General features: G+C 43.4%; 2 protein-coding genes across 3 annotated transcripts; one reads left to right on the forward strand and one right to left on the reverse strand.

Moving 5' to 3' along the window:
• Window positions 1-8912: 8912 nt before the first annotated feature.
• On the reverse strand, window positions 8913-18003 carry rasip1 (Ras interacting protein 1). Its single transcript, XM_049026478.1, has 16 exons — window positions 17650-18003; window positions 16584-16747; window positions 15919-16370; window positions 15166-15426; window positions 14804-15045; window positions 14563-14712; window positions 13986-14190; window positions 13575-13873; window positions 12840-13001; window positions 12548-12588; window positions 12030-12184; window positions 11519-11631; window positions 11080-11371; window positions 10547-10710; window positions 10188-10329; window positions 8913-10097 (listed from the first exon to the last, which is right to left on the reverse strand). The coding sequence occupies exons 2-16, from the start codon at window positions 16703-16705 to the stop codon at window positions 9919-9921; spliced, it is 2979 nt and encodes a 992-aa protein (XP_048882435.1). The 5' UTR covers window positions 16706-16747; window positions 17650-18003; the 3' UTR covers window positions 8913-9918.
• A 2316-nt stretch (window positions 18004-20319) lies between these two features.
• Window positions 20320-23970, forward strand: LOC125749195 (cytochrome c oxidase subunit 6B1). 2 transcript variants are annotated; one of them, XM_049026214.1, is made up of 4 exons: window positions 20320-20344; window positions 22753-22871; window positions 23216-23316; window positions 23695-23970. In XM_049026214.1, the coding sequence occupies exons 2-4, from the start codon at window positions 22766-22768 to the stop codon at window positions 23746-23748; spliced, it is 261 nt and encodes an 86-aa protein (XP_048882171.1). In that variant the 5' UTR covers window positions 20320-20344; window positions 22753-22765; the 3' UTR covers window positions 23749-23970. The 2 variants fall into 2 exon arrangements, with proteins under 2 accessions (XP_048882171.1, XP_048882170.1); XM_049026213.1 differs by lacking the exon at window positions 20320-20344 and adding an exon at window positions 21364-21493.
• The last annotated feature ends 2566 nt before the right edge of the window (window positions 23971-26536 follow it).

Raw genomic sequence — 26536 nt, forward strand, 5'->3', positions numbered from 1 at the left:
TTTTTCGCGCAGTGAAATGTTTAGGCTTGTTAAAACTTCCTTTATAAAGACGTCGGCTGTATGACACATCGCCTGAGTCACCATTTCATTCATAAAACACACACACAGACACACATAGACACACACACACTCTCTCTCTCCCTCTCTGTCTCTCCCTCTCTCTTTCCTCCTCCCTCGTCTCGCTGCGCGGTGTGTCTTTTGCGAAATTTTACAAAATGTTCCGCTGTTTTTTTCTGCTGTGTATCACTTTCCCTCTTTATATCTCAGGGTCTGTCTGTCGATATCTCTGTGCACTTCCTCTGCACCCCCTCACATTTTCTGTCTATCAGATCACCTATCGGTATATCTTTTCATCTCTAAATCTCTTCCCCTCTCTGTCTATCTGTAAGACCATTGTTTCATTTTACATCAGGCTATCTCCAGTTCTCTATCCTTTCTCTTTCTTTGCCTACATCCTTCTGTCTTTCCCCCACGATATCCTTATGAAAAGACTTCACAAATCATGCTTTTCTTAATTAATGCCTCTGTTATGCATCCCGTGAAAATGCGGTGTGAAAACATTGGTAAAATATGCTGTTAATAGAAGTTCATACTAGGACCAAATGGGAATGTCAGTCTTCTGCTCAAACGATTTCTCAAACCATCTTAATTTTTCAGTGACACATCAGGGACATGGGGTTAGGGGTTGAAGTGAGGCTGTGAGCTGGACTAGAAAAAGAAATTCTAGACACCGCAGGACGTGAGTCGCGACACACTTACACAGAGAAAAACTCCGTCTTAACGCAACATACACCCAGAGACGGCCAGCTCTGGAAACTGTAAGTCAGGTGCAGCTCAAGGAAACCCGCCAATGTGAAAGGTCAAAGAGGCAAGACTGATTTTCCAGTCAGCAGTAAGGGTTAATGAAGCGAGTGTATCCTGACCAACCTGACTGGGCCCCAAAGGGGAAATGTGTGTGGTGGGGTGGCCGGGGTGGGGGTTGGGGGGGGGGGGGGGGTACTGGTAAATTGCTGCGCTATAGTTTGCCGGGCCACAAAGAAGTGGTGCAGTAGATGAGGCTTGGAGGAATAGATGAGTGTGAGGGTGGGATGGCGGGAGATATTAACACACTCCTTCTTTTCATTTCCCACATCAAAGACTTCTTTGAAGGCACAGCTGGGAAAGAATAAAAGAAAGAGTGAACATAAGTGAACTTAGTCACTCTCCCTCTCTCTGTCTGCCCTTCTAAGTGCAGCTGCCGGTGGTCCCTTGTACAGTAGTAGCTGCTCATACTCGTGTCAGCATGCTGACGCTAGCGCCCCCTACCACCCGTCATGGGTGCTGCAATGTTATGCCAGAATACGCACCTGCGTGCCACTTTCATATCCCACTCAACACATTGGTACACTCCTCCCAAGCTCACGAATGACGGCTGCATGCGTCCATCCTCGAATAAATCACTGTCTCGGGAAATGTTTGATTGACCAAACCGCAGGTTCTAGGCTTGTCTGAGGCTGTCAGTTGGTTGCATTCCCCAAGCAACGACAGAAAGTTTACGCTGTCCGGATGAACAAAAATCATAATGTAAATCTTACCGCTACATTTACTCGACTGATATAATGGTGGGATGTGAGCTTAATCACCCAGGGTTACTACAGCCAGTCAAGTATTCAGTCTGGAACAGTATAAAGTGTAATGAGCCATAAACACTCCATTATAGGTTAAGTTGATGTCTTTTAAAGATATTGTGGTGAACCTTAAATATCGTTTTCGCTCGTGATTTTTCAGTTGTAAATTGAAAGTTTCACCAGGACAGAAGAGCAGCGCTAGTGAAGGTAGTGCTTCCTGGATAGGCACACTGTGCCTACACGTGCCTCTGTGTTCAGTATAATGCCGGACATTTAACCTGACGTGACGCAACATGGGAAATGTAGACGCTGCTCTAGCGAAGGACTTATGTTAGCAATTATAAATTACATGCAGCTGTCATTTTAACGTTTCCTCATCGTTAAGTGGTAATTCCGCTGTGCCGCAGATTAAGCACAGGCAGCTTTGTTCAAAGAGCCGCGAGGAAGCGGAGCCGTTAACTGTTAACAGGGACTTTTTTTCCCCATGAAACGCCACTCAACAGGGCCTGACCTACACAACCCGCTTCCCAGCTGTGTGAGGGTCAGCAGAGTGGGAATCCATTGCTCTAAATCTTGTCAACCCCTAACCCCCCAGCCCCTTTCGACGTCAGAGAGCAAGTGACTGTTTTAATGGTTTTGGTGGGGGGGCGGAGAAAAAATAATAGTGACACAGAGAAGAAAAGCCATTGAGCAATGAAATGACGTCTTTCACTCTCCCTTTCTCACAGTCAGTAATCAGTACTAGGCTGCCTTTTTGTTCCTGTTCCAGGGTGTATCCTGTATGATCCAGCAGACCTCCATGACCAACCGGAGCCCAGTGATCCCAGAAGCTCCCTGAAATGGTCACCTGACCCTCGCCCCTTCTCATTTTCCTGTCTGACAACATCAGGCCTGGCTCTGGTTCTGAGGCATGTTTTCATTTGATGACACGTGAAGAGTTTTACATGACACCACGCCGCCCCCCCCCCCCCCCCCCCATGCAACTGAAACTGCGCTTATGAGGCATATTTTATCAGGAAGTTGCATGAATATCGGGATGTTTATAAATGAGTGTCTGTCCAACATTCCCCCCCAGTACCTCCTCACGTTCCACGCTCCGTCCTGACCTCCATTTCCAGCTCATCCTGCATTTCTGAGTGAGGAAATCTTTCAATGAAGACGCTGAAGCAACAGGTCAGAGTCAAGGAGGGGTGGGAGGGGTGGGGGGGGGGGTTGGGGAGTTAGCCAAGCGAGTAACAAGGAACTTTTTACTGTGCAAACACTTTCCATTTATGCCTCCCTCACTCTCTGCTGCTAACATGCTGCACCGCTGAGTTCAGCCCCACTGCGTACACTACAACTTTTTCTCTCTGTCTCCCTCCGTCCTGCCCGCTCCCTGTCTCTCTCCTCTTCTCAGCTGCTCTAAACATTCTTTCCTCCCTTGTCACTGTATGTTTCCTGTCTGCATCCCTCTCTCCATCCCTCCGTTTCTCCCCCTGGCATAGAAGCTCTAGGCGAAGTATCTGCCACTCGCAGGCGGCTCGACGCCGTACAGCTGCCACACTTATTCAACCACGCAAACAAACCAAATGTCAGCTGGCTCCTTCAGTTTTATCAGCGGGCCAGTGCGGGACATCACCCGGGACGCTTTGTGGATGACGGCTAGGGGCGGGGAAATGGGGGGGGGCCGGGGGGGGCTATTTTTAGCACATTCCTCCTCTTGCCGAAATGCTACCCCGGGAGGCATTCCCAAGCATTCCCCTGCTTTCTACGCTTCGGGTGTCGTACCCACTGAGTCTCTCGCAGACTGTCTGGCGGCCCCTTTCACTTCTCCCCCACCCGGCTAGCTGAGGAGGAAGCGTGCTGACCCTCACACACACACACACACACACGCACACGCACGCGGGCCCCTGTGTAAAGAAGATGAGAGGGCCCCGTGGACAAAGAGGGAAGGAATGCAGTGACGTCCTCGTCTGCCCCACTGACTAACTGCACAAATGTGACAAAACGCGAGGGTGCACCACCTCAATGGCTTTCCCGACGATCAATTTCCCGGTGCCATTTTAAATCATGTGACCTCTGTAATTTATACTGCCTGATTCCTGTTGTGTTAGCTAAACACATGAGGGTATCTCTGGGGGGCTTTGTCCCCCCTAAAATGCTGTTTCGCCCCTCCAAACAAATGTACATTAATTAATTTAACAGTATGTTCTCATTTATTTTCATTAAAATCAGTCCCTGTGACATTCCTGGCTAAACAGATATCCTTATTAACATTTAAGTATTAGCACCAGGTAACATTTTCCATATCAACAGATTAGACAGATAGATAATCGTAGGCTGAGATTTGGTATGATATGATGCAGGCTTCAGTGTTCTTTACATTCCTGTAAAAGAGGCCAAAACGATTGACTTTGCATGTTGTAGCCTAATATCACACCTTCTTATCAATGAATGATAGTGGCAGCAAGGTCACAGACTCTACTCTTGAATGCCTGGGTGTTTACTAGTCTTCAGCCAAGCCCCCCCCCCCCGCAAATGTTGTGTCCAAACCTATTTCTTATCTGTACAGGGTCGCTATGGGCCTGGAGCTTCTACCATGCAGGGGAATTCCCCCCTTGGCCTTTGGGATTCCTGGAGACCCCAGTTAGCTTAATTGCATGGCTTTGGACAGCGGGAAGAAATCAGAGTACATGGGGAGCCAATGAGAAGGGCAGCAGAAGCGGTGGCAGAATTTGAACCCAGAACCCTGCAGTACTGAGGGGACAGTGCTAACCACTGACTGTTTGGCTTAGCAGTTTACTTTCTCCACTCTTTGCATCTCTGGATTTCATCAAAAAGGGGTGAGCTGAGAATGGACTTGTGGTCACGGGCTACAGGCCTCGCAATAAGAAAGCTAAATGCAGGAAAATGTTTGGTACGGAGCAGGTTTCAGTTGTGGATTATTTGCACTCATACACCAAACACTCAGTTTCCCAAAACCACTTTATGCTTAGTAGCTTTGCGTGACCCAGAGAGTCTCCCAGCAGAGCCTGGACAGAAGGCAGGACCACACCCTGGACCAGACGTCAGGCCATCTCAGGAACCACACCCAGCCAAGGGCAATTTGGAGACACCAGACAGCATGGCCTTAGATCGTGGGAAGCCAGAATATCCCAAGGAAAACCCAAGGCGGAACCCAAGTAAAGCAGCAGAAAGTCAGAGACGGGGCCAGATATGAAGCCGACACAACTGACCACAGCAATGCAAACTGTGTATCTTAAGAGTAATATTTTTTTATCGTATATTTCTGTTTTTTTCCTCCTTCAAACAAACATGATGATGTTAAGTCAGCACTTTGCTGTGGTATGATTCTGTACCAGTATGTATAGGCAGTAAATATCTGCAGTACTTCATTACAGTATTGTGTTAAATCAGCACAGTACTATGTTCTCTGTATGTATTGTGATGTGACGGTCCATGAGGAATCCCCCACGCATCAGCAGGGGGCAATCAGCACTATTCAGAGCAGTAACCCTGATTTTCCACTTAGTAATGCATGGTTTTCCTGTAGACTGGACCAGGAAGACTACAGGAGGGAGAGATGTTAAAAAATGACCATGGGAGACTAAAAAATTGGGCTGGATGTCGTCCTCCTTATGATAGGAAGGATAGAACGGAATAGGCATTTAAGTAGACAGCTTGGACGAAGGGACTGACACCTCTGTATGGCGCTGAAAGACCTGAGGTTGGAGCTTTCCCCCGGTTACTGAAAACCACCCCAATGTCACCTTTACTCCCCAAACCAGCCTCACTCACCGAGGGATATTACCCTGCACCCTTGTGTTTAACTGCTTACTGTAGTGTATGCAGTTCTTCCGTAACTCTTAGTGATGCAGCACTTTTCACTGTGTCCAGAGATAATGTTCCATATGCCCCCCATTAACACCCCCTCAAATGCTTCTGTCCCTTTCTTTGCACGGCAGGAATGCGATGAATGCAAGGAACGAACGAGTCAGAGATAGACGGAATTTCCCTGGAGAACAACAAAACAGGCACACAATGCGGGGGGAGGGGGGCAGTGAATTTGGGGAGGTGGAGCTTGGAGGGTGAGCAAGAGGACAGGAAGGTGACCCAAAGAGGTAGGAATTGGGGAATAGAGGAAATACACATTATATGGGGAAATATCAAAAACAAGTCTCAGTCTGTTGAAACATTCAGCACGGATCCTCTGCTGTGTTGTTAAGAAATTAAGCATTTAAAGTGTCAGAAGCCTGGTCAGAGATCAGATTACTGTCTCCTGTGGAAGTCCCCTGTATCCCATCATTACATCACATTTTATGTCACCCTAAACTTGCCTTCCAATATTGTACAAGTCTTTTAAAAGGGGCGCAATATTCTTCAGCTGAAGACATCCATACCAATTTCTGGTTATTTATAAGGTTGAGGCTCAATGGGTATTGCATTACTTCAGTATTGAAAGAGATTTTATACCTGGGCTTCCTCCCCTTAACACCATGTGTGTGGTGTGTGCTTAAGGTGTGTATGTGTGTGCGGGCGTCTATTTTGCATGGCCCCCTTGTCTCTGCGTGGGCTTTCTTTGGGTCGTCTGGGTTTCCTGGGATAAGCTCCAGTTTACTGCAGGCCTAATAGGATAAGTGGATATTGAAAACGGACGAATTTCTGTGGGTAGGAATTCGGTGGTTGAAAACATGAAGTAGGTATAATGCACTCGTGGGTTTGAAGGCATAGTCCTTCCTGCGAGTAATCATGACCTCATTCTACTGGTTTCCAGTTGACTCAGGCAATTATCCTAAAAGCCTTTTTTCAATTTTTTAAATTTCATTTTATTCAGTTTGTTTATTATTCTCATAGATAGCACTGAATTCTGTTGTTCCTTCATTCTTAGAAGCATTAGTGAGACAACCACTGAATGAGCCAGAAGTCAGCCAGGAATTCTGACGTCTCTGCGCCGGCTCCGGATACTTGGGAAAACAATCCTTTTGGTTCCCAAGAAAAGATGCACAATTTCTTAGAAAATTTTGAAGCATGTTTGCATTTGTTTTTTGGGAAACACATGATAAAATTCCTGTCAATGCCTGTCATGGTTTTTTTTTTTTTACAGAACTTTGCCTTTTAAAAAATGAAAGTGAGGTTTAAGTCTTACTAGCGATGATTATTATTAACTAGCTTGTTTCAGTGGTTATGTTTATATAGAAGCAGTTTTTTTTAAATGGAGACCACAGCTGTACAATTCTTTCTCTCTGTCTGTTTCAAGTGAGAAGGTGAGTTAACAGCTCTATTTCCTTGACTAAGAACCCCCGTTCTGCCTGCGGGACGTATATGATGACTGTCTATGGATGTTGCCACAGGGCTGCAAAACAAGAGACATTCTGGCATTAGTAGATGTAGAGCATTCATGCTAGGTAACAGCTGCAGTAATGGGGTCCTGGCTAATCTACCCTGCTCCTAAAATATCTGACCAGTAATACTTCAGGCATTCCAAAAACGAACGTGGGGGGAAATAATTTGTTTAGTGTGAATTAGCTTGTAAATATTACTTTTTTTCTATGAAATACCGCTTAAATGACCTTTGACCTGGCAGTGGAAGCCCCTCAAAGGAAAAGCCCGAAGGCATTTCAACAACATGAAAGCAAGGCTACATAACATAAACAGACCCATCAGATTACAGCCAAAAATAAAGAGTGGTATTGTGCGGCCTCGCGGCACTGCACTGCTGTTTCAGTGTGGGGTCCACTCAGTCAACACGATGACGCAAAATGGAACAAGCTTCCAACAGAGGCCAGGCCTGTCGGAACAAGGCGCCTCCCCGCTACTCCTGAGTGCGGGTGAAAAAAAAAGGCAGAGGCATTTTAGGAGGACCACCAAACTCAGCATAGTTACTGAGCCCTCCAAACACGGCGGGTGTAGACAGGAAATGACCTCCCCCCACCCCCCGGGGAAGGGTGGGGGGGCAGGGAAGTTTGTTGCACTAACCCCTGCTAACAGTAGCAAGCCTCAGACTGGCACAGATGACATCACGGGGCCCTTTCATGAATAACGTCTTCATTACGTAATCCCGTCGATGGGGAGAAAGTGAAGCATCCCAGAGGAGGACGTTGTTTGTTGACTTGATCCCTCTTCTGACTGGCCGAGGCATGGCGGGACACAGCCCAGCATTAAACCCCCCCCCAACGCAACCAGGATTATCCTCAAATAAACTTGATAGCTGGAAGCTCGTGACTGCTCACATCTCCCTGAAGTTGGATGTGAGACACTTCCTGGCTCAGTGATGTCAGCTGTGACATGCACGGACAGAATTCCGGCCAGCCACCGAGAACTTGGGGTTGCTTCCTGGGGATACCTCACCGTTTGTGCCCCACGTGTGTCCAGTACAGTAATCTGCCATCCCTCTTCATTCTCTCTCTCTCTTTCCCTCTCTCTCTCTTGCCATTTCTTACCCTTCTGACTCAGCTGTTTTTGTAGGAAACTCATTCCCTTTGAAGACGGGAAGAATCTTTCATTACTTTAAACATGGGGAAGAAACAAGGGAAAAAGAGAACAATTGCCACCTATTGTTTTTTTTTCTCTGAGCAAAACTTCCCTTCTCTGACCCCAGCTTTTGGACTTCCCCCCCGTAATGATGGTGCAGTCCTAATTACAGAGAGGCCCCACAACAGGTGTGGCAATGTGCACCTGGAGAGAGACGGCAGAAGGGAGGGCAAGAAGAAGCAGCTCACTGACGGGATGCTGTCCGGCACTCGGACTTGTCCTAAGCACCAGTACCGTCCTGCTTTGCCTTCTGTGTTTCTCGCCATTTCCTATTCATTAGACTGCCACCCTTTTAAAACAAAAAACAAAAAAACAAAACAGCTGGAAAGTATCACATGACTTGTGATGAATTACAATTACTGGAAAGGTCAAAGGATTTTTAATAGAACTCACTCAAGAAATTTTCCAAACATCACTTTCTGATTAATGTTTCTAAAACATCCTACGTGTATCTACTTAAAGTATTCAGAACATCAGAGATGATAATTGTGTGCTATTATGGAAATTTTCAAATAGGCTAACACCAGGTCTCTAAAATTGCATACATCTCCTTTGAGTTCGGTGGTGGTCGTGAGTGGGCGGAAGTCTGAGGTGGTTTGAGGAGCTCATGACGATGATGTAATTGATTCTCACGAGACTGTGTGCCTTTACTGCAAAGGAGGCTCACAAGAAATTGACCGGAAGAGAAGGAAACTTCTGAAATTCAGCCAAAACAAGGAAAAAACACAGTCAAAAAGCCAGACCTTAGATTTGCGTCAGAGTTTTGGAAATTACAGTAGCCTCAGATAAACAAGGTTTCTAAAGTATAAACACTGTCTGTGTCTGTTTTATTTGTCAATCCTCTTGGACAATAAATCATAGCAGGAGAAACCTGCACAGAAACTTTACCAAAACATAAAGGCACTGAATACCGTTTGTCAGGGAGAAAAGGTCATTATATCGTTTGAATGTATTGTATACAAAGCAAGGCAGAATATTTATGCTGTGAAAAGTCAAATAAAGAAAGAATTATTTCACATCAAATCTATCAGACTTCCAACACATTTTATCAACTAGAATATGGGAGCTTAAAATATACAGCTTATGAAGTTGTGGGGAAAATATATATTTTGATAAGTTCATGGTAAAAAAGATGAATAGTTTTCTTCTGGATTTGACCCTTCTTAGACCATGACATGAAAAAGTGTTATGTCTGCACCATCTAGTGGACTATTATGAAAACAGTAGTCAGTTTTTTGAAGCTGCTGGTGGTCATACATCAGGATACTTGGGCAATATATTTCTCGCATGGATGGTCTGCATAATGCCTGCTTCAGTTCTTGTGTTTTTGTGCTTACAACACAAATGCAATCTGTATGCATTTTATTTCTGTATGTGGCACAGATTATATATTCTTGATGGGGTATTTTTGTTTTATGAAAGTATATCATAATGTAAAAATTTATTACAGAAAAATATATTGCTGACAGAATTTTTAACACCAGTGTCTATATTACTGTATTGCTTCATTCTGCATTCCAGTTTAGCTGATGTTTTCTGGCTTAATATTCCTCAGTATAATTAATTAGGATGTGGTAACAGAGAATTAATATACTTTTTACACATAAAAATGTTAAACCTTCCTGTATATAATTTACTGGCATCAACACATTGCTATTTTCTGGAGCCCCAAACACTTATTTTTGCATCTACATGTTGATGTCAGTAACAGTACCAACCACAAAACTGATTTTGCAATTTGTCTTTCCAGTTCTATAGTTACTTAAATGGGTGACATTCCCCAGACTGTGAGTTCATTGCTTCAAAGCCTCGTCCTCTGATTGGCTGGCAGCTCGTCCTGGTCGAGCCCCCACAGGAAATTGCGCAGTCGTGTTATTTCCTGTTGCAGTTCAGAGCTTGGAATTGGCTGCGTGAGGTCAAGCCGGGGGGTCTCGTTTGGCAAAATGAGTGGAGGGTGATCCAAGAAGCTTTCAAAAATATCTGATGGTTTCAGGATAAGAGAATGGGATGAGAGTGAATTAAAAATGCAAGATGTGCCTTGTAAACAATAAAACAAACAGGAGCCCTTACCTCCACCAAGTTCTGTTCCAGGGGGTGGGGTCCAGGAAGAAGGTGGGGCTCGAGCAGGTCCTAACTTATAGTGTGTCAGCAAATGATGAAGTTGAGCTGGACTTAGTAAAGCATGGTCTTCCTGTAGACTGGACCAAGAAGACTACAGGAGGGAGAGATGTTAAAAATGACCACGGGAGACTAAATAATTGGGCTGGACGTCATCCTATTTATGATAGGAAGAATAGAAAGGAATAGGGATTGATGGCAGAAATGATCCCAGTATGTATGTTTTTAAAGACGCCATTCATCATGGAGCTTTGCTCCAGCCCCCCCCCCCCCCCCCCCGAGGATGTGGGCTGGGTAGAGATGTGTTTTACCTGGATGAGGCGGGTCTTTGGAATGCACAGGAAGTTGACTGTGACTGAAAGCTTCTTCAGAAACTCTGAAGCAATGTCTCCGAGTCCTACGCCCTGCAGCCAGTCTAAAACCAGGTCCAGGTTTGTGCGGATCTGAACCGCCCGCGACCAAGAGAACAGGCCATCTGTGACAAAGGATAAAACACTTCATGTCTTATTCATCCTGCACAGGCATGTATATGATACATTGACTACCTATGGGAATAATTTAGGACATCCTCTTCATTGACCCAAAAAATGTCATATATAATATAACTTGAGCCTAACTTATGATTCATTCCCTTCTGGGGGCAGTTTGGGAGCAAAACTCTGACTTGCCCCCCCACCCTCACTTCTAAACAGCAACATGTGTTAAAGCAGAATTGAAATACTTTTAAATGATTTGACCCGTCTGGGCTATGAGGGTTTCTTGAGTTTTATGGGCTTAATGATGTAAGTACAGCTGCAATGATGTAATGTACAGTAAGTACATTTGCTGTTCAGTCTTCTCTCACCTCTCTCCAGCAGAGTGTTGAGCAGGGAGGTGTTGGTGAAGAAAAAGAGGTAGCCGAACGTCTGGGATGTCAGGGGAGGTGAGAGACACGCGTCCCGGGAGAGCATCAGAGAGCGTCGATAAACCTCTACCAAGCCAGCGACAGTGGGAGGAAGTGTGGATACATCATCTTCCGGCTCTCCTCCACTTCCCGCCTTCGCACTTTGCGCCTTCGTTCCCTCCTTGCTTTTGTCTTTCTCCTCACTGGAAAAAGGATTGGTATCGAGGAGTGCCGGAAGGAAGGAGTAGAGGGTCTGGTAAGAAAAGAGAGAAACTGATATAAGATGTTGAGCACTGAGTCCTCAAGCTTTCGCATTGTCACAGCATTCACATTCTGGGTCAATGACACGTCGTTAGCCATGTGGAGAGCGGCCTCTGTAGGTCTATGCGTGCCCACTCACTTTAGTCAGGTGGTACACACACTGCTGGAAGGTATGCATGATGACATCATCAAGCAGAGCCAGGGCCTCTGAGCAGGTGTCCATGTCAGCTGATATGATGGGATCACCTGGAGCTGAGACACATGAAAATGACAATATGCCCTTTCTGAACTGAAACCTACTACGTTTGATATTTAGTCTCAATGTTCAATAAATCTCCTGTAGCACTATGTTTAAATTGGCTGGAGAGAAGATGCAATGAGGATCTGAGAAGCAGAATAGTATCTGCCCATGCTGAAGGGTGCAATCAGGATATGATTACTCTACCAACCATGGGATTTGAACCCACAAGCTTTTTTGCATCAGCTTGTATTAGGGTTAGTGTTTAACAGACAGAAGCTGAAGATGTTACAAAGAATATCAATATCTTTCTTTGACCTGTAGAGATTGTATTAGAGGTACGGTACATGTTTAAAGTGTGTAACTCAAAAGGGAATATAAAAAATAGCAAAGCAAGTTTTCTCCTTCTCACCCTCAAATTCCCATTCTTTCTCCATTGTCTCAACTTTGACCTGGAAGAAGTTTAGAAGCTCTGTGGTGTTGGACATCCAGAACATCAAAGGTCGAAGGTCAGAAGACACCTTCTCTATACTTTCTATGGTTGCTTCAACTCCCTGATCTGTGGAACTGGATGTAGATTCACTATTTAGAAGGACACCATAACTCTACCTGCCTTAGTGTTAAAACATAATAATGATTTTCAACAAAAATAATTTATGAAGAATTTTTAACCTATTTTGTTTTCCCTTGTATTGCATTACAGCTTACATGTATAATCAACTGAACTGCATCAATTACTACAGAGAATAAACAAATAAAATACAGGAAAGAGAAAGTCACCATGAAGCATAAAAATGTGAAGATTATGGCAATAAATTGTCACTCTGCAGTCGTATTAATTAACATACCAAAAAAAAAAAACATGCGCCTGTGCTACAAAATACAGGAGTAAGATAATTCTATGAGCAAATTAAGAATGTGAGACCATACTTCTGTGTTGGATGCTGATCTCCAAATTCTTTAACTTTATCCTGAAAAAAAGGTCAGAGATATTAGATGATTCTCTATAATAGAGAGTAAAAATTCAACATTGTCAAGTGATTTATGAATTCCTCAATTCATGTAACAAATAAGTGCCTTCATTTAATTTATTACATCTGATTGTAATCTGCAGTTAATCCGGACTTGTCTTAGACCTATTTTAATTGGGATCTTGTTCGTATAAGTGCTTAAATACCACAATGTACATTTATACGGTTAAAACTGTGTCTGGCAGACCCACCCAGACAATCCCCTTGATCTGATTGGCCGCTTTGAGCATAAGTTGTGGAATCAGGGCAGGATCCAAGTCCTTGGAAGCATAATCAATCATCACTGACAGGAGATATGCGGGTGCGAGGGCTCCACCCCCTGAGTCGGGTGAACAGTTCTTGGAGATGATTTCCTGCAGAAAGGTGGGAGAAGGTCGTATTTTTTTACACGCAGAAAAACTGGCAAATGAATAAAAACCTGGCGGCGTGCAACACGTTGCTGCCTGCTATGGCCCGAGGGACAAAGAGTAAATTAAACAACTTTGCCGAATTCATATTTTTTCTGCAGGATTCTCACGTCTTTTATTATGTCATTTGGTCAGGCTGCTTGATACTTGATACACTCCTGCTTGATGCTGCAGTCTACAGTACAGTAGTGCACAGGGCAGAGGTCACTTGGGACAGTGCTATATTCTGGGTTTGCTTGACTTCAAACGCCACTATGACCTGCAAAACAATTTGGCTGGTTTTCTGCAATTCTGATCCTGTTTCATCTTGTTTTCTTAATTCCCACTGTCTAGCATTTTTTGGAACCAGGACACACAGATTCTCTTACAACTTGAAAGCTGTCAATACATAGAGGAATTCAGTGATCTGCCTAAGGTTTTTCCTCATTATTCTGTAATCCAGTTAAACAATTAAGCAAAGTGAATCGTAGAAAAATCCCACAGTTTATCATTGTGTGCAGATCTTAACCCTCCACTGACCTGTAAGAGGGTATCGGCGTATCTGGGGTCGAACTTCAACACAGCGTCTGTGGAGCTCAGGTATTGACGGAGAGCTTCCTGTCTGTCTACCAGGCCTGCTGGGCAGCAGAGGGGGGGCCCCTCAGACTGCCAATGCTGGGGGAAGGCAAGTGGAGGGGCTGGGACCACACGCGGGTCACGATACAGGAAAAGGAAATGGCCACCCAATCCAAGCAAGTCCCCCGGCTTCAGCTCCGCCTCCCGGTACAGGGTGACCCCATTGTGAGTGACCATCGCACCCCTAAATGGGCGAACAAGAGCTGAAAGACAGGAGGAAGGCAGACTGTCGTTTGCTTCTGCACTCACTCTTCGGCAAATGTTGTGACTTCTTCTCCACTCTAGGAGGACAAGATGACCTCTTGGCACGGCTACCTTGCTTTGGAGAATGGCCTGGGACAGCCGAATCTCGCCTGACCAGCAGGTGACGGGGCAGAAGGTCCGGGCCGGACAGAAAGGTGTCCACTTTCAGGAGCCTTGAACCCTTCTTCTCCAGCTCTCGCTCCTTCTCTCGTTCCCGGGGGGCTGGTTTCCGGCCAAATACATGCATATGGCCAGACATGATGTACAGCACAAAGTCCTGAACAAATGAAAGAAAGAATCCATTACGGTCTGAAAGAGGAGGCTACGATACAATCTTAACTTACACAGAATGCATTGCTGCCACCCGTATTATTTTGCAGCAAATCAACACTGAAGTCTGTGTGAGGTCATTTTATATCAGGGTATGATGTAAACTTGTGAGTGTTTTTACGCCTTGGCTTTTCATGCATCATGCATCGGGCTATTGTGGTGCTGCAGAGCTATTCTGGACAAGATAATCCCGACTGAACTATCTTAGTGGAAAACATTTCCTCTAGGTTAAGAAAACGATGGCATGCAATGATAAGCAATATGCAGGTATGACATAATGTGCTTAAGTTTAAATAGAAATATTTAATGCAAGTCTAGCCTTGCTCTGGTCATAGCCCTGCAGCAACAGGAAGTAAGGGCAGTCTGTTGGTGGAAGAATCAGGCTCTGTGACATCACTTCCAGGTCACAGGATGGAGTGTTCATTTCTTCCTCTGTTTCCTGGGCTTGTCTGCTCCCTTCACTCCCGGCCTACAACACAAGGTAACAGCAGCATTGTAATACCCCACTCTGCTACGCAGACCTTCTCCTTTCCATTATCTTCTATCTCTATTTTCCACACCTCCCCAGAATCTGTCGCTATCATGCTCATAATATTCTTCCTGTCGTGAATGCCGCCACCGCCACCGGCAGCACCGCCTGCTTGCCGGGGGTCCTTGTTGGCGTGGTTGCCATGGCGACGCCTCAGGCTCAGGTTCATGTCACTGATGCTCCTCCTCAGCTCCGTGTTTCTCCCCCGGTGTCCACGCTCGCTCTGCTCGGCCCCTCCCCCTGATGCCATGCGGCTCCGCCTCCATCGCACCCCTGTGAGGAGGACATGGGATTGGACCCATGAGTTGTGCTAATGGAAACAGGCATTACCAATAAGGGGGTTCCCATGGAATTCCAATCACTATTCCCCATACATCTTGGGAATACCCCTACCTCCACAGCCGTCTCCTTCTCTTTCCCGTTCCTTCACTTTCTCCATTTCTTCCCTCTCATAGTCCTCCCTCTTCTGGATCTCGAACCGACGCTCAAATCCATCCTTCGGCCTCCACATGTCAATCAGAAGCAAGGGACACTCCCAGGGAGCCACGCCCCTCCTGCATTCTGTCTGCCAATGGACGGCCCCATCTGGCTGCTGGATGGGTTTCCCGATGACATCACACAGAAGGAAATCCTCAGGGCTGTGTTTAGAGGCAGCTGAGAGGAAATGGAAGGAGGATGGGTGAGGACGCCAACATGACAAATGACCAACACCAATCCCTCTCAGAAAGATGAAGTACAGATTACCCATTGCTGCATGAGAACAAGAGGAACAGCACAATCTACGTGTCAGTTGCAGAAGTGGCACCGTAAAGGGGGGGGGAAGCTAGGTCCATTGAAACAAAATATGTGGAGACAATTGGGTTGGTCTGGGTTGGGTGCCCAATATGATATGCAGTCATGGGCACGGGCACCAGAGGGGGAAGGATATCCTGAGAGATTCAGGGGGTCAAACACTTTACAGGAGCCCTTGAGTATGTAAAATTGTATAATGTAAAGGAGACAGGGGGCCCAAGGTAGCATTTTATCAGGAGGCCAGAATATTTAGCGGCAGCCCTCTCGACGCAGTGCACATACACTCCTAACCATGTACCCCTTATCCCAAGATGAAAAGGAGACTTCCTCTTATCAAGATGGTGTTAGGCTGACCTCCATCCTCTGTGTCTCCCTCCTTTTCCCGCTCAGTGTAGCGTGTGATGACCTGTGCAATCAGCTGCCTGGCTGTAGAGTGGACATGGGCCAGAAGACTTCTGTAATTGGCTCCGCTGGAAAGGGCATCCCCGTACAACTTGATGAGTCCGGGTGCCGAGGAAGGCGCTGGGGGTAGGTAGTGGTGAGAAGACGGTGCAGCTGAGTGCGCCCACACCTCCCTCTCCCTGTCCCCGACCGCTCGGTCCCGATCGCTGTTGGACCGCCCTCTCAGGAAAAGGTGGGACAGACGTTTAGCACGAGATTGAGGTTGTGCTGGCCGAGGGCGGAGAAAGGCTGGAGTTGGTGAGGGTGAGGGTGGGGCCAGGGAGGGGGTGGAGGCAGACAGGGAGGAGGCATTTGGAGCAGACATGGCCTCGTGGATGGAGACCGCATCTGAGCTGGTGGTGGATCTAGGAAAAGATCGATTCAACAAAATACATCAAAACAGACATGAGTGGATCATGCTGTTAACAAAAACACTTTGCTTTAAATAAAAACCAAAGAATGATATAAAACTAATACCAGTTATTTAAAAATAGGGAATAGTCTGTATACTAAACAAAAGTATGTTATCACCACAGACTGAAGGAGACAGTAAAAGAGGAAGAGGCATTTCCACTGACTTGACAGAGACTGCGCTGGGCCACCTGGCCCCCAGTTTTGCAAAGTGTTTGCGGGGTGAGTTGATCCACAAGCCGACAGGGAAATGGAGCTTCCTGAAGAGGGGGCTGCTTGACTCTTCCATCTGAGAGTCACGTAGGCTCAGCCGTTATCAGGAGAACCCTGTCTGTAACGTGCGAAACAGAATTGCTTTCTTATACCATGACCTGCTTCTCAAGCTTTTTCATATTATCAGACTCTTCTTGCAGGAGACCCGCCCTGGTGAGCCAGGAGGGATTTAGCATCTTTGACATCTGATGCCTCTGAGAAGCTAGACGTTTACACATTGATCAGTAATAAGGCTCTCTTTTCCTAACAGAAACACTCAGACACACGCACACACACATACACGCACACACAATGTTTTTTCAGCCAAAGGATACATCTTCATACATCCCAACAGATAAATTACAAAGGGAAACCGCAAGCCTTCAAAAAGCTCTCCTCTGTTTATTGCCCTGATGTGAAATCCCTCAGTCAACTATCTATCTGATGATCACCAACTGAAACAGGGCATATCTCATATACACATTTGCATGTCTTTTTTTCAGTTTTCAAAAATAATTCTATTTTATATATTGTGCTTGGCTCAGCTCAAGCTTTTTGGGTTTCACTGTGGTTTAACCATCAAATTCAAGTTGTCAGGATGTGACAAAATGGACGCCAAATGTAACAAGTAGAGAAGATTCTTTAGGTTTTAGGCTGCCAGACAGTTACATCTGTACTAGACTGGTAAGTTCTTTTCATTTTTATTATATTTCAGTAGTCATAAGTATTTTATTTCATGGTATTAATGGTAATATCTGGTTACAGATAGAAATTGCACAACTCTCAAAAGTAATTGCAGTGGGAAAAAATGTTTTAGCATTTCAAGAAGATTGCCCTAGAGCCAAAATATGAACCTTAATCAGTAAGTGGATAATTAGCGATTACCAAATATAAGTTACACTAACAGTCCATCAACAGCTGTCAGTTCTCCACAGAATAACAGATGACATGTGAAATTAGAGATTTAATATTTCAGCTTACCTATGAAGATGTATTACGCTCCACCACTCAGGGATGGCGTTGATATAGGTGATCAGTGCCAACTCCTAAAACGTGTTCTCCCGGCGCGTCTAGCAATCGTTTTTGTCTTTGCCAAAAAGGACAATTTATTCCAAAATCTTAGCTTTTCTTTCCATCTTCAAAAGAGACTGCCCTGTGACACCCACCCTCACTCCTTCCCTTATGCTTTCCATTCTGAGTCCATATATACCTTTTTAATAGGAGATTTTGTTGTCTTTTTTTTGTTTGCCTTTTCGTCTGTGGGTTTCTGTCTTCTGACTCTGTCTTACTCTCACGCTCCCTTTCTCTCCCTCTTTGTCTATAGATAGAGAATTGGGCCCATTGTTCTAAGTGACAGAATTTCCTTCCTTCTAGCTGGACAACACCTATATCCTGAGAGAGGGAGAGGGAAGTGCGGGGAGGTGTAGAGCAGGACCATGGACTGGACTTGGACCTGCTAGCCATTCACACAAGCCTTGGAATCCAAGCTGCAGAAGGGCCCAATTCAGTACAGCATATACAGATGGATTGTGGGGAATTAAAGGATTAAATGCGGGCAGTGAGGGGTCTAGGGCAGACATTTGCTAATGCTCCCCGATTTTAACTGAAACTAACAGGGGAAAGAGAAGGGGAACACAGGGCTAAGGTTGGTGACCAGAACATTACTAGGGAGAGGAAAACAGTGCGGAAAAAAGATTCTGTGGTCAGCTTAGCTTATCAGACAATTTTATTCTTGGTTACAAAACACTTTGTAAAAAGGGATGAGCTCCTATATTGTGAATTTTTAAGATATATTTTACTTTTACTTTTAATTGTTAAGATGTATTTTATTTGATGGCCTAGTTCTTCTTGGAAGTTTTCATAAGGATTATTGTTTGAGACAGGAAATGAGACAGAGAAAGACACCTGTGACCTCATGACATTATCTTTGACAGGAAGTGGAGGACAGGAAAAGAGAGGAAAGGATTTTGGCATTTGTTTTGTATGACTGCTCTGTGTATGTGTTTGGGTGTTAAGTATATAGAAAAAGGGTACACCTTTTGTGTATTAATGCTATAGAATTTATAAAAATGCTGAAAATAAAAGCTGATTTGCAGCTAAATATGTTCAGGTTAATCACGAAAAAAAACAGGTATCAGGTGGAAAGTACTTTTCCTGCAAACTTAATGGCCAATGCAAGTATACAGTAATATCAGACTTAGGACAACCGTCTTATGTTAAGACTTGTACAATTGCAGTTTTAGGATTTAAAAACAGCAAGAAAGTCGAATGTGGTAAAATACATGAGCAAGAACAATAAAATTTAGAATAACATTATTTTCTGTATTTCTTTAAGTGCATTTTACAATTTCTAGTTACTTTGTGTCCTGTTTTCAGAGCCCTGAGAAGGAGAACAGGTCGATGTCAGGAAGCTGAAGCAAACCTAGGTTATGTTAGGTGAGAGTTTGTTTATGGTGAAACTGCTGTTGGCTGTTATCTCTGACAGGAAGTCAGGGACTTACAGTGTGTGCCCAGCTTGTCGTCTTGGGCTCTTAATGGCCCACATCTCAAACAATGGCCATACAAAATGCCTTCACGTTGCCATTGTTAGTCACTGTTTTGTACTTCTCCACCAGGAGTGTATGTTTTGGTGGGGGTTGGTTGTATGCCGGCAGAGAGAATTGAAAAGGCATTGTCTTACATCTAGGGTTGAAAAACTAGTGTCTTCTTCCTTGTATTAATAAAACTAATTTATTTGTTATATTGTGCTCTGCTACTGTGAAGAGTCGTGCTTCACATCATAAAAGCAAGTGTTTAAATGTGCCTGGTTGTTGCATTTTTTTGTAAAAGATCAGTATTAATTGAATGTTAGTGTTACATAAGTTGTAACCATTGGATGTAAGTTTGGTTTCAGCATTGGATAGGGACCAAATCAGCCCTGAACCCCCACCCCCTCTAACACACACGGTATGAGAGGTATAAAATCACCCGTCTGGCAGCCATTCATTAGCTGAAGGGTGGAACCTACGGGAGCCATGGTTTGGTGACATCATCTATTTGTGTGTCCCCTCTTTGAATGAAGGGTCCATTAGCCAATAAAAATGAAGTAGCAGCAGTCAGCGCCACTTTCCCATCTCATCATTTTTGTGTATTAACGAAAAATAAGAGCTTTACATACAAAACCAGTAAACGAGTGAATGACTGGCAAGCTGTAGATTAGAAACCAGGGAGTGTTATTTGTTATAATTTTTTGTTTTGTGTTCATTTTAATAATAATCTACAGCTAAAATATATATTTTTGTTTTGTATTTGCATCATTATATATGTCACGGATGCTCGCGATCGCTGGGTGAGCGTGCAGGCAGGCGAGCAAGCAGGTACAAACAGGCAGGCAGGAATCGTGCAAACGAGGGTTTATTCCAGGCAGGAAGACAAACACAGGGTAACATCAATGACAGACAATAGACTCAGGTAAGACACGGACTGAAATACACAGGACTGAGCAAATTAACTAGACACAGCTGGGTACAATCGGGAGAAAACACGTGGGTAATCAGGGGGCGTGGCACACAGGAGGAGCGGACGAGCCGGGCATGACAATATATCACATGCACATTATGTATCAGCATGCTTTGTGGTATGCATTTTTGTGTGCTTACAGCCCCAACAGAGACTGACAAGAAACAGAAAAGTTCAGGTACACCAGCTAATCATGTCCACTAATAATTACAATAATAATTACAAAAATACATTTTGATGAATGCCAAACTCTTGTAAGATGCAATCATAAAGAATGATGGATGATGATGGAGTATGATGATTCCATGTTACGTTCTCTTTGAATAACAGTTATTAGTGTTCTGCTGATTACGTTTTAGTCGGTATTCTAACATCTTGATCCATGTGCCTCATTTCAAATTGAGCACTTGTCCTTCTAAAGGTCTTTGCTACCATCCGTATCAAATCTACACCCTGGTTTGGAATAGCACAAACCTATTTATCAGCTTCAGCTCTTATACAATGGTCCATTTATTGCAATATGTTTTACTTGTTTAAGGAAAGTGCTTTGAGTAGAAAGTTAGTGTTATTCCTTGTCCCTCTTTGTCAATACAAACGTAAACAGTTTCTCACAAATGAACAAAAGTCCTTAACCAGCTTCACACATAATGCTTTGATTAGTGTGTAAAGAGGCCTTCAGGTACTGGTTCTTTGGCTATACTCTATATTTTTTTCAGCTTTTTGTGATCAGAACTGTATGTTCAGTGGTGCTAGTTTGAGTCTACTTTCCAAATTACAGACTCACATGTTACGAATGGATTCTGTTGAATACTTTTTGATGCTTAACAAACGTAAGCAATTCAGGTTGCAGTCATTGAAAATACTGAAACAACAAATATAAACGTGGCTTTTTAATCAGGATATGTATTACCTAGATCAACCAATATGCAATAGAAGATTTTTTAAACTGGGTATCTGGGTAGCTCTACGTGTGTGCAGTTTGCATGTGAGGTCCGGTTGACCCCACAGCCCAAAACCACACTAAGGTGAATTGGTTGCCAAATCGTTTGTAGGTGTGAATGTCCTGGTTAATTCCCTGCCTTGTATCCATAGCTTCAGGGATAGGCTTTATTGATCTCGAAGAAAATTGCAGGCGTTTCGCCGTAGCAAATATAACGGAGCAAAGATCTATATATTATTATTATTATTATTATTATTACGGCGACGTTGAATCCCCTGCAAGCAGGCGCCCGGTCCTTATATACGCCCTTCTATCCCTGCATGCCTTGCGCGTCTCGTCGTTTCCTGTCTAAGGACGCCGTCTTTTTCAGCGCACTGAGCAGAAGAGGTAGGCCACAAAATTGCAAATTCAATTAAAACACGGTTTATTCTGGCCCATTTGCTAGTAGGAATTATTAATCGCATACATTGTACATTAAGTAGGTGATGTTTGCCGCTGTGTTCAGTTTCGTGTAAAAATATCGAGTTTCTAGCGAGCGCTTGTACTTTATTTAGTGCTCCTCTCTGAAATAATGGAGCATTAGTGTACTGGCGACTATAATCCTATTCTGGTTAATTTTTTTAAAATAGGTTTTCACTTCACAAAGTGAAAAATCAACCACTTTGTTTCTGTTACGACCTCAATCTCAGGTGAAAGTCATTAGTCGAGGGCTGGATCTCCATTGTCTTCCACTCGTATAACTTTTTAACAAAGAATGAAGATGTTATTTTAAACGGCACTGATTAAAAGTTGCCCCGACATGTTTTTCCTAAATATAGCCAAGTTGCTAATCAGCGATTTTCGTTAGCTCGGCAGATACGTGAGGAACATGGCGAACACCGTCCAGTGTCTTTATTTAGAGCTGTACCATGTGTTATTCACATTGTAGGCTATTATTTAACCACTATTCAAGAAGTCTTTGTAATTTACAACCACGTTGCTGTGTAGTGAGTGACGGAATAGCCTTATGTACAACTTCCGACTTGATTCCTAAAGGCTTATAAATGTTTCTAAGAGAATATTAGCCTTGTGGCAGAACATACCAAAGTGCTAATTTCAGAATTTCTGTATTTGCTGAAGAGAAATGACACGATAAACGAGGCTTGAACCCAAGGATGGGCGGGATTCCTGTGCTGTCAAATCGTTTAACGAAATGGTCTGCAGGAAAGTGTACGAAAATCGCTGTCAGATGACCAGCACTAAACGGGAGGAAAAAAAATAAACTGAAACCTACCGAAGTTCAGGAGCCTGTTTACGAGGCTGTCGTCACTGGGAACATTTCGTGTTGCTTTCTAACGCACAAATGGAACTGTAACCTCTATGCTACATAAACATGGGAGATGCAAAAAGTCGTTTTGTCATTTCTTAGTTATTGGAGGCTGCCAAAGTTCTAAGAGGTCTCTACCTGCACGCAGTACGGTTTTATACGACCCCCAACGATTATAATTCTTTATGAAATTTGGCCAGCAGATAAATCCTGTTTTCCCCAGAAAAAAGATGAAATCATTACACTAATTGGTGCTGACAAGTTTCACCATATGAAACATTTGCATCTGGTGTGAAGGGATTGACACATCAGGTTACAAATTTGGCTGCCATTTGTTTAGACTATCCAACAAGATGTCGGACATGATGGAGGAGAAGATGCAGAACTACAGGACTGCTCCCTTTGATGCCCGCTTCCCCAACACTAACCAGACGCGCAACTGCTACCAGAACTACCTCGGTAATTTGAGCTGTTTACTTGGTCAGGAAAAAATACAACTGTACCAATATGCCAATAAGCATGCCTTTTTGTACCTACAACCTAGTAGCACCTTTTAAAGCAGAAGCGTTTTGCATAACTAAGATTTTATTTTGATGATGCCACATATCAGTGAAATGTAGGGTCAGTTTGTGCTCATATTCTTATTGACTGGTTTGATTGATAGTGGAGGCTGTGAAGAACTTTTATTTTAGTTACTGCATGCTTAAAGTTGTGCTCTGGTTGGTGCAGTCAGTTTATATGTTGGTTTAAGGCCTTGGTGTGTTTTGAAGACCTTGCCAGGTCTATAACATTTTTTTTTCTAGACTACCACAGGTGTAACAAAGCCCTTTCCGCTCAAGGCCTTGATGTGACACCTTGTGACTGGTACCAGAAGGTCTTCAAAAGTCTTTGTCCTGTCGGCTGGGTATGTATATGTTCTGTTTGAATAAAGACTTTTAAAATGTAAATGTTACGTTTGATGTAATTACATCTTAATTTTAGATTTACAAAGGGGGTGGGGTGCATAAACTTACTTTATATATGAGATTCTACTGAATACCTCCTAGTGATTTTCAAAGGGTTATTTAGGTGCTTAAAAGGAGAATAATTATCATTTGAGTGTATTGGTGGTAATTTATTTTGCATGTTGCCAGACTTGTGGCATGTGATTGCCCTGATTTGATTTTATAGCAAACATTAATTGATATTTAATGTTTAATAATTTGGAAACCTTGGAAAGCCATGGTGTTCTTATTTTACAGTTTCATCATTGACAACTTCATACTTTTCACTACTTTTTCAGGTTGAAAAATGGAACGACCAGGTTGAGAATGGGAGTTTTGCTGGGAAAATTTGAAGACCAGTGAATGTCAGATGAAGGTTCACTGACCCTTTTACAAATTATTGATTCATTTTTCTCTATGAGGAGAGAGAACACATCTGTTGATAGTAAAAATACATTTGCCTCTGTCCTTTTTTTCTTCTTTCAATAGCATTAAACAGTAAATTGTTGAAATAACTCATGTTAAAAGGGAGTAACATTTTCCATTGTCATTAATACAACACAATGTCTTACCAACATGCTTTGACATTTTATTTCCATTTTAATGAATGTGGGTTGTCGTCACAAGTTTTGTCAGTTCTGTCATGTATGCGGTTTCCACTTTTCATTTTCCTATATTGTGAGGAGGGTTCTGATTTCAAAGCTTCGTGCTTCGTCCTAGCTACTTGTCTGCTATGTTCTTTTGAATTCATGAACTGTGTGTGGCAACACAAATTGGGAAACATAACTGAAACACACCAGTAACGTACAAAAAAATGGCAATTGAACAGTAAGAGAGAATAAATGTGACTAGAAAACCAAGAAAAGCTAAGAAATTGGAGTCAAATAAATGAAAAGGTGAAGTAGGAGAAAAACGTATCCCATTTTGCTTCTAAATTAAGCAAATACGTTCCAGACAATAATTTGCATGCTGCTGTTGAAGTTGATACCGTCTTCGTTTTGAGAGTGATCTTCATTGCAGGAATCATTTTAGGGACTTCCCCCATTTGGCATTGGCTGCTTTCATGGTTGGGTGTTTGTACCGCAAACGCTTTGTTCCATTTGCACTGATTTAACTGATACATTGGTTAATTTTCTGTACCTCGTGCAGGTTCATACAGCATGGAGGCAGCACAGGGTCCTCCGTGTTCCATTCCCTCACAGCTCGTGTGCACTCATGTACAATCAAACTTTACTTTGAAACAAATTCACATAGCTTCTGTTTCTCACAAATATTAATCCCCCAGGACAGGGGTGTCAAACTCCAGCCCCGGAGGGGCAGAGACCTGTGTTACTTCTTTCCCTGTTCCACCAGAAATGATTCAGTTTAAGAACAGTGCTGTTATTAGCACAAGTAGTCAGGTGTGTTAAATGAGGGTAAACCAAAAACCGCAGGGCTTCGGCCCTCCAACACGCATGCAGAACGATGCAGGGATTAGAATCAATCCCCTGATGGTGTAGGTGTGAAGCCACAGTATTATACTGGTTTGTTACAAGTGAGAGTGTTACTTGCATTGCAGCCTCCTCTTTCCATGGTATTCCCCACCCCCATGGCCCTGTACTGGCTGGAGGAGCGATGAAATGGATGACATTAAGGGTGTGTTTAATCATATTTTACTGGTCAGTACAAGTTGAAAAAGACACTGCCTGCCTCGGGTTCTCAAAGTGGGGGTGGCGTGGGGCTCTATTGTAACTGGAACTGCAACCGGTTAATAGCAATAAAACTACTGAAGGGGGGGGGGGGAGAACCACCCCAAGGGCAAAATGGAAGTTGTGAGTCTAGCCGAGGGCTGAAAAGGTAGGTAATCCAAGACCTACCTAACAAGAACCTACTTCTTGGAACTCGGTACTCTTATGTTTTCTACTATAGGGGCCACATATTTCTGATGAACTGAGTTGTGCTGTGCGTTGAGTGGCTCTGAAGGCTGCATCTAGGGCTGCTGCTGCTGCACTGTGAACCCTCCCCAAACCTTCACACAATAAAGATTTTGTCTCCACTTAGACACCAAAGTCATTCTTGCTGCATTATTCCATATTTTTTTTTATTTAGACGTATAAGCGGAATGTTATGGTTGATATTTTAATAGACATGATAAACTTGGGTTCCCCAATTCAGGAGGCCTTGAATCCAGCAGACCTACTAAACCTAAGTAAGTAGGTTAAGTAGTAAGTAGCTAATTAAGATGTGTATGAGCAGGAAAATCTGTAAACTATGTTGGTGAACCCTGATCTAGTGTATCTTGTATATGTTGATTATGATGCAATGTCCTCATAAGTTATTAAACTTTTAAATATATAGAAAGTAGTGAAAAATTATGCTAAATATACAGTATAATTCCAAGTGTCTTACTTCAGGGATAGCCAATCGTATCCGCAAGGGACCGGTGTGTGCGGGTTTTTGGGATACCCATTAGGTCAGCTGTTCACACCCAGGTGTGAGAGCTCTTCAGCCAATCAGTCCTCTAATTTGTAATCTAATTAGGGAGTCACAGCGAAAACCTGCACACACAGGGCCCTTTGCGAATAAGATTGGCCTAACCTGTCCTACTTTTCCAATAATTTCACGGGTTTAAAAATTTAGTGAACGTCACATTACATGAATGTATAAGATTTTTTTTTTTTTATAATTATTTGACACAAAACAGTTGCACCTGATTTCTTCTTCTTATTATTATTATTATTATTATTATTATTACGCGACCATGATGCACTGAAACTCGACTTAAATCAAAGTGTTTCCCATCATTGTAATGTAATCAATCAGTTACAGGCAGTAGTTCCACAACCGGCAAAAAAACGGGTTGTCTCCAGGGTGTTTTCTTTTTCTTTCTTTCTTTCTTTCTTTCTTTCTTTCTTTCTTTCTTTCTTTCTTTCTTTCTATTTTGTATGTATGTAAAATATGGCGCTGTTAGCATATCTGTTCTGAAGATCTGAAGAATTACGTCACTATAGGTTTTAGATTCCTCTAGGAGGCGCAAAGAAGTTATTAATGGAGTTTAAGGGTTTAAAGGTGGAGTTAACTGGAGAGTAAGCGTAATGTGAAGTTTGACAGCTGATTAATTTCAAGACACTGAAAGTCAATGAGCTTGGCAGCAACCCTGCA

The sequence above is a fragment of the Brienomyrus brachyistius genome, chromosome 9, assembly GCF_023856365.1.
Source record: "Brienomyrus brachyistius isolate T26 chromosome 9, BBRACH_0.4, whole genome shotgun sequence".
Classification (NCBI taxonomy): Eukaryota; Metazoa; Chordata; class Actinopteri; order Osteoglossiformes; family Mormyridae; genus Brienomyrus; species Brienomyrus brachyistius.